The sequence below is a fragment of the Anabrus simplex genome, chromosome 1, assembly GCF_040414725.1.
Source record: "Anabrus simplex isolate iqAnaSimp1 chromosome 1, ASM4041472v1, whole genome shotgun sequence".
Lineage (NCBI taxonomy): Eukaryota > Metazoa > Arthropoda > Insecta > Orthoptera > Tettigoniidae > Anabrus > Anabrus simplex.
Genome location: NC_090265.1, coordinates 1168868903 through 1168878026, shown reverse-complemented (window position 1 = coordinate 1168878026; position 9124 = coordinate 1168868903). Strand labels below are relative to the sequence as shown.

At 38.1% G+C, this 9124-nt stretch overlaps 1 protein-coding gene across 2 annotated transcripts in view; it reads left to right on the top strand.

Moving 5' to 3' along the window:
• The first annotated feature begins 2343 nt into the window (after positions 1–2343).
• Positions 2344–9124, top strand: part of LOC136858150 (cytochrome P450 4C1) — a 332613-nt gene continuing 325832 nt past the window's right edge. For both annotated transcript variants that reach the window (XM_067137477.2, XM_067137476.2), the window contains exon 1: positions 2344–2556. In XM_067137477.2, coding sequence (XP_066993578.2) covers positions 2382–2556 — 175 coding nt within the window. In that variant the 5' untranslated portion in view covers positions 2344–2381. The remainder of the gene's footprint in view (positions 2557–9124) is intronic.

The window sequence follows — 9124 nt, the reverse complement described above, 5'->3', positions numbered from 1 at the left end:
TTTAGAAAGATACATATATCTCAAAAACTGAAGATGTTACAGATGTGAAACTTCTTATTTGGAATCTCCGTTAAAAATAAAGAAACACCTTTTTTTTTTTTTTTTTCAGAAAATCCACTTTGGTGGGGTTGGGGTAATGACTGATAAAGGGGTCGAATTCTTTTTATGGGGATACTTATATTACAAAAACTGAAGATGTCACAGACATGGAAATAGGTATTTGGAATCTCTTCTAAATATAAAGAAACATTTTTTTTTTTTCCAACTTGAGAGAAGATGCTTTCTCACATGTACATTTCTATGTTGCATGGTAATCTTAACCCCAAAAGGCAATACCACAAATGTGGTATACAAACAGTTTTGGGGGTAAATGAAACTCAGTTTTTCGGTGAGTTTTTTTTACTTTAGGGATTTTCAGATAATGTCTTGGTACAGTACTGAGGAACAATTACTTTTAGCAAATTACAAAATCTATGTGAGTGAAGCCATGGGTAACTGCTAGTTTATCATATATAAATAACTGGAAATGAGGTTCTCTGTAATTATTATTATTTATGCCTTTAAGATAAAATTGAATGCAGAGGTTGCACATGTTAATGCACAAGCTCTACATTTAGGAGATGAGTTGGATCGAAACCGATTGCTGGTTATCCTCAGAATGGTTTTCTGTGTTTTCCCATTTTCACTTCCATTCAAATGTCAGGACAATTCCACTTCAAAGGCCACAGCCAATTCCGTCCACTTACTTACCCAATTTCATTCACCATCATTCATTTCATCTTCATTAGCTCCTCAACAGAGGTTGGGGATAGAAAGGGCATTCAAAAACATGCCATATAATTTCATCTCACTTCATCTCCAACCCCATATCAGGAAATGGGACTAAGAGGTAGACATACACTCTTAAGATAGAACTAATATTTCTGGAGATAATTGAGAGTTTGTGAACAATGTAACAATTGCAAACATTTCCATCATTATTTCTCTCACTGTAAAAATGTATGAAACATAAGATTGGAAATTACATTTGTTAAAACTTTTATTATGTACAGTTTTTTGATGTATGTATGTATGTTTAGTCCTCAGCCCGAAGGCTGGTTGGATCCTCAACAGTTCCACCATCAGCTGTCATAGATGGCCTAGGCATCACTGAAGAGGCGTACTAGGGAAATGAGGAGTGAGGTAGTTTCCCGTTGCTTTCCTCACCGAGCCAGAAGTTGCTATTACACATCAGTCTGCCAAGCCCACTGAAATGCATGCACCAACTGACCCTATGAGCGATATCTTCACACCATTCATAGCAGGGACTGACTGCAGAAGGAATGGCATTACTAGCATTACTCATACCTCAGTCACTTTCATTTTGTCAAAGCTAAGGATAAAGCTGAGACAGATCAATGAAAGTAACAAAATTGCTCTAGCCCATACCAGAAGACATAGTGCACTGTAAACACTAGGTCCTGCCAGCAAATACAGTTAATATTATCAGAGAAATTTGATTTTTCCAGTTTTGGCCCCCTTAATAATGGCACAGCACGGTATACTAATCAAATACTACATAGCCTAGTTCACACCTGGTCCGTACCCCAATCTAAATACCAAGTTTCGAGGAATTCTGTTTATCCATTGTCCCACGTTGCAGATATAAACAAACAAAAATAGAACTAAACCTATTTTCAACTTTTGTATACATAATTCAAAATAAGCTCCCAATGTGGATTAGTGGTAGAGTGTTGGCCTGGGATCCTAAGATTGCGGGTTCAAACCTAGCAAATAAAGTTAAATTTTTGAAGGGTGGAAACATGTTTCATTTGACACTCCATGTTATACATTGTCAGTATGTAAAAGATGTCTAGTGACACATGTGGGGCTTTATCTGACACAATTTCAACTAAAAATCAACCATAGATCAACCAATAACAATTTAGTTTACTCTGCCATCTGGTAGAGTAAATCAAAACAGCGAAATTGATGCGCAGATGGTGCCAGATCAAAATATCAGCGCAAGGTAGCTGAAACCATATGATGTATATAAGTGTTCTGCCCTGAGAGAAGTGTGAGACAAAAATATGAAGTGTACAGACAAAATTATAATTTTATTTGTATATATCTCATATCATTTATGACTGTGAATCCTAAGATGCTTCATGATGAGTCTAATTCAATGTTTTATGTTACAATCCAAACTACTAATATATAAACATCTGAATTAAACTGGGTGATAACATTATTAAACTGAGTGCTCTAATGATAAGTAATGCTGTTATGTAATGGAAATGAACTTGCGGACCTCTGACCTTCTGTATGCACATAAAAAAGAACTAATTTATGATAGTGATATATAAATGCTAGCCAGTTGATTATATGCAGTGTTTCTCACCATGTTACAGCGGGAACTTTGGGCAGGACTGGTAACAGTTTTGGGACTGTTCCTTTTTGCATTCCTGCGTGTGTGCCTACGATTTCATCGATACCTTTCTATGCTTGATGCTCTCCCTGGCCCTAAAGGCTACCCTATTATAGGCAATCTTTTACTGTTAAATGTTCATAAAACTGGTAAGTAGTGACAAGCACATATACAAAGTGATATTACTATTAGTCTTATGGCTTTGCTGATGAGAGTTAGTGTTTACAGTGCGCTATGTCTTCTGATATGGGCTAGAACATATTTGTTACCTTCATTGACCTAACTCATATTAATCCTTGGCTTTGATGATATTGAACATGACTGTTGGTCGGTTGGTGCATGTATTTCAGTGAGTTTGGTATACTGATATGTAATAAGAACTTCTGGCTCAGTGAGGAAAATATACCTCGCTTCTCATTTCTCTGGTGTGACTTTTCAGTGACACCTAGGCCACCTATGATGGGTAATGGTGGAGCTGTTTAGGATCCAACTAGCCTTCAGGCTTAGTACTCACCAAACATTGTTAGTCTATAATTGCAATAACACAACAATGATGATCATAAATTTTTCCATCTTTAGATAATTGCTAGTATTGTTCCATTTCCTTCAGCCTGTCAGTAAGTCAATCAATCAATACTCAATCAATCAATACTGATCTGCATTTAGGGCAGTCGCCCAGGTGGCAGATTCCCTATTTGTTGTTTTCCTAGCCTTTTCCTAAATGATTTCAAAGAAATTGGAAATTTATTGAACATTTCTCTTGGTAAGTTATTCCAATCCCTAACTCCCCTTCCTATAAATGAATATTTGCCCCAGTTTGTCCTCTTGAATTCCAACTTTATCTTCATATTGTGATCTTTCCTACTTTTATAAATGCCATTCAAACTTATTCGTCTACTAATGTCATTCCACGCCATCTCTCCGCTGACAGCCTGGAACATACCACTTAGTCGAGCAGCTCTTCTCCTTTCTCTCAATTCTTCCCAACCCAAACATTGCAACATTTTTGTAATGCTACTCTTTTGTCGGAAATAGCCCAGAACAAATCGAGCTGCTTTTCTTAGGATTTTTTCCAGTTCTTGAATCAGGTAATCCTGGTGAAGGTCCACTACACTGGAACCATACTCTAGTTGGGGTCTTACCAGAGACTCATATGCCCTCTCCTTTACATCCTTACTACAACCCCTAAACACTCTCATAACCATGTGCAGAGATCTGTACCCTTTATTTACAATCCCATTTATGTGATTACCCCAATGAAGATCTTTCTTTATATTAACACCTAGATACTTACAATGATCCCCAAAAGGAATTTTCACCCCATCAACACAGTAATTAAAACTGAGAGGACTTTTCCTATTTGTGAAACTCACAACCTGACTTTTAACCCCGTTTATCAACATACCATTGCCTGCTGTCCATCTCACAACATTTTCGAGGTCACGTTGCAGTTGCTCACAATCTTGTAACTTATTTATCACTCTATAGAGAATAACATCATCCGCAAAAAGCCTTACCTCCGATTCCACTCCTTTACTCATATCGTTTATATATATAAGAAAACATAAAGGTCCGATAATACTGCCTTGAGGAATTCCCCTCTTAATTATTACAGGGTCAGATAAAGCTTCACCTACTCTAAGTTAATTCTCTGAGATCTATTTTCTAGAAATATAGCAACCTATTCAGTCACTCTTTTGTCTAGTCCAATTGCACTCATTTTTGCCAGTAGTCTCCCATGATCCACCCTATCAAATGCTTTAGACAGGTCAATCGCGATACAGTCCATTTGACCTCCAGAATCCAAGATATCTGCTATATCTTGCTGGAATCCTACAAGTTGAGCTTCAGTGGAATAACCTTTCCTAAAACCGAATTGCCTTCTATCGAACCAGTTATTAATTTCACAAACATGTCTAATATAATCAGAAAGAATGCCTTCCCAAAGCTTACATACAATGCATGTCAAACTTACTGGCCTGTAATTTTCAGCTTTATGTCTATCACCCTTTCCTTTATACGCAGGGGCAACTATAGCAACTCTCCATTCATCTGGTATAGCTCCTCCGACCAAACAATAATCAAATAAGTACTTCATATATGGTACTATATTCCAACCCATTGTCTTTAGTATATCCCCAGAAATCTGATCAATTCCAGTCGCTTTTCTAGTTTTTAACTTTGTATCTTATTGTAAATGTCATTGTTATCATATGTAAATTTTATTGCTTCTTTGGCCTTAGTCTCCTCCTCTATCTCGACATTATCCTTGTAACCAACAATCTTTACATACTGCTGACTGAATACTTCTGCCTTTTGAAGATCCTCACATACACACTCCCCTTGTTCATTAATTATTCCTGGAATGTCCTTCTTGGAACCTGTTTCTGCCTTAAAATACCTATACATACCCTTCCATTTTTCACTAAAATTTGTGTGACTGCCAATTATGCTTGCCATCATATTATCCTTAGCTGCCTTCTTTGCTAGATTCAATTTTCTAGTAAGTTCCTTCAATTTCTCCTTACTTCCACAGCCATTTCTAACTCTATTTCTTTCCAGTCTGCACCTCCTTCTTAGTCTCTTTATTTCTCTATTATAATAAGGTGGGTCTTTACGATTCCTTACCACCCTTAATGGTACAAACCTGTTTTCGCATTCCTCAACAATTTCTTTAAACCCATCCCAGAGTCTGTTTACATTTTTATTTACCGTTTTCCACCGATCATAGTTACTTTTTAGAAACTGCCTCATGCCTGCTTTATCAGCCATATGGTACTGCCTAACAGTCTTACTTTTAAGACCTTCCTTTCTATCACATTTATTTTTAACTACCACAAAAACAGCTTTATGATCACTAATACCATCTATTACTTCAGTTTCCCTATAGAGCTCATCTGGTTTTATCAGCTCGACATCCAGGATATTTTTCCCTCTGGTTGGTTCCATCATTTTCTGAATCAGCTGTCCTTCCCATATTAACTTATTTGCCATTTGTTGGTCATGCTTCCTGTCGTTCGCATTTCCTTCCCAATTGACATCTGGCAATTTCAGATCTCCCGCTACAATCACATTTCTTTCCATGTCGTTTCCCACATAGCTGACTATCTTATCAAATAATTCCGAATCCGCGTCAGTGCTACCCTTTCCCGATCTGTACACTCCAAATATATCAAGTTGCCTATTATCTTTAGAAATGAGCCTTACACCTAGAATTTCATGTGTCTCATCTTTAACTTTTTCGTAGCTTACAAATTCTTCTTTCACCAGAATGAACACTCCGCCTCCCACCCTTCCTATCCTATCTCTACGATACACATTCCAGTGGCGTGAGAAAATTTCTGCATCCATTATATCATTTCTCAGTAAGTGTTGTTTGTTGGTCTTTTCCAAGTTTAACACATTTTTTCTGTTTTAGATCATCCTTGATTTGGTCCACCAATCTTTTTTTAAGATCTTCTGAGAGGACATCTTCTGTCCTTTAAATGCAGCAACATCTCAGAGGTGTCTGCCTGCTATTGTGTGTGTGTGTGTGTGTGTGCTGTTCTAATAACCAGGCACTTGGATATGATCTATTGACTGTGATGATGAACATTTTGCAATCTTCATTTATTTCCGTGCACCATTTTTGGTTAAGGGGTTAGAGGCAAGGATCATTATGTGAGTGTACATGTTTCTGTGTGATGATTGCATGTTATGTATTGTGTAGTGTGATGATGATGATTATGATGATGATAATGAGGTAGAGAGAGGATGAAATCCAATGCTGCCAAATAACCTGCTTCTGTAAAGTAACACTAAGGGGTCTGTTCAAGGTTTAACGTCTGTATTTCAAGGATGGTCACCAACAACAGTGTCATACGCCCTCACTATGTATGAACAAAGCAGAGATGTTTGGAATTGATCCCAAGCTTTCGGCATGCAGTGTAATAATTAGGCTATGTAATCCACCACTGCTGGCCCCACAGTGTAGGGGTAGCACGCCTGCCTCTTATCCAGAGTCACCGGGTTCGATTCCTGGGCAGGTCAGGGATTTTTACCTGGATCTGAGGGCTGGTTTGAGGTCCACTCAGCCTGTGAGATTACAATTGAGGAGCTAGCTACCAGTGAGATGGCGGCCCTGGTCTAGAGAGCCAACAATAACGGCTGAGAGAATTTGTCGTGCTGACCACACAACACCTCGTAATCTGCAGGCCTTCAGGTTGAGCAGCGGTCGCTAGGTAGGCCAAGGCCCTTCGGGGCTGTTGTGCCAGTAGGTTTTTTTCTTTAAACCACCATCACCCCTACCCTGCTGGTCAACATTTTGATGGTGACTATTTTTCTACCAACGGGATTCAAATCACAGCGTCAGACCTAAAAGACTGTATGCCTTAACATTCATGGTCACCAGGTGGACTGTCTCCTATTTGTTTTCTTATTTTAGTCCTCAAAGGTATGGTATATGCAAATTTGACTTCAAAAGTGTGAATTCTCTGTAGAATTCTTCAGCAGGTTACCTATCTTCTGTACATAGGTCAATTTATATGTGTTGATAGTCATTAAAGGCTGAATGCAAACTAAATAGTATAGAACAAATCCAGAATAAAAATATGTTATCAAGACAAGCTCTTATAGAATTACACATTCAGATTGACTCATTAGGACAGATCATTTTGTAGTTTTGCTTCTTAAAGCAAAATCCACCTTCACCATACTAACTCATCTGCAGTACCATCTCTCACTAGATATTCCATTCTGTCTGACATGCCAATATTGATTGATTGATTGATTGATTGATTGATTGATTGATTGATTGATTGATTTGTGGCATCTGGATAGGCCTGGTGCAGGTCGTTCTATTTCAGTGGCAGCTCGTGATGAATAACGTTGGTGGATCTGCTCTGTGACCCCAGTCCATTGCAGTAAGTGTAATACACAAATCTAAATTCATATTGTATACGGAAAGTGTTAGCTGAGCTAGTGTGAATCCGTTCTCCAAACCTGCGGAAACGCTTTACTCCATGTCCTATCAGTGTGAAGTTCTCAAAAATGTACCAAAATAATAAAGGTAGACGTTCATCTCATTTGTAAGACCCCAATTTCAAGGGACATCGACAATATAAATAACTGACTTGTACAAAAACCAACAATTAGAAAGTTACAAAAAATAAAGCCCCTCTTCTGCTTATCGAAAAAAAATTTGACCCATCGACACATTCATATTTACAACGGTTCTGAGACCTGCATACATCTTTGGCAGCCGGCTTTCTTAATGGAGGAGGAACATCATCTGATGGTACTAGAGTTTCTGTTTTCATTTTCATGACTAGCTAACTCGGAAGAATTTACTACTATTACGGAGAAACTTAGTCATGATTACTTGTAGGCCTAAGAACTCGCTGATTCACTTTGTATGAGAGAGATGTTTTTGGTTGTTGGATAGAATTTTGCTGAAGTCCTGGTAATTTACACCAAAGATAGAAAAATATACACTTAACATGGACAGTAAATTGATTTTGTGCTACTTAATCACAACCATCCTCTTTTATCATGCATTTATCCTGAATTTAAGCTATTTGGGCTTTCTTTCTACTGAACAGAAGCATCACAACTATACTGGAGTATCTAAAAATGTTGACATGTAAGAATTTTAAACTATCAATATCCACACACTTGTATAAGTTCTCTATTTACACTGATGAGTACAATGGAGGGAACTTTTCCCAACCAGCTGAAATTTCAACATGCTCGCTCACTGCAGTGATTCTCTCACAGACGGTGGCACTGTCTAGTGTATTATTTACTAACTGTATGGTTACGGGAATAGGTCAGACATACTGCAAGGCATGCAGTTCATACAGAACCTTAAGGGTGAACCTTAGCGACCTATCGGAAGAAAGCTGTAGTTCAGTGTGCTCTTCTAATGTTCTGTCATTCACAGATCTAAACAGGGTTGCCAGTTCACCAGCAGCTGTATGGGTATGATCTTTGGCTCGATATAAACACTCAATATGAAGGATGGGATCGCTAATCACTATACACTATATTACTTTATATCTTTCATTGTGGTGGTTCTGCAACTCTGCAGATTGTATTATGGAGCCACGCCTGTTCTATTTGATACCCATGGCTGATCTGCACATCTGGGAATGATCATGATAATGAGGTTGAGAGAGGGTAAAATCGGGTGTCAGCTCATAGCCTTCGTCGCCATAAGACCTATCTGTGTCGGTGCGACGTAAAGCAAGTAGCAAAGAAAAAGAGCTCATAGCCTGCTCCTGTCAAATAACACCAAGGGGTCTGCATCTGACGGACAAATCACCATATGCCTTCACTCAATATGAGAACTGCAGAGAGGTTCAGAATTGAATGCAGGCTTTTGACACACAATTGAGTGATTAGGAATTGTACACCATGGTGGTGGTGAAGGTGAATTTCATGGTGTAATGTAGAAGTATGTCTTTTGTTGAGTCATCTTACTATGTGTGGTTTTTATATGTAATTTCCTTGGAAACTTGCTGTTTTTCTCTGTTATTTACATACTTAACAACCAAAAATTTAGAAGGTAATAATAATAGCGTACGGCCTCCGGAGGGGCCCGGTGTAGGTCTTTTTCGAGTAGATATTCTAACTATTCAGCCATGGAGCTGGACATTTAGAAGATGTTAAATGGGTTATGCTTAAACTTTCTTGACATTTTGTAATCCTTCTATATTATTTTGATTTTACTGTAGGCAC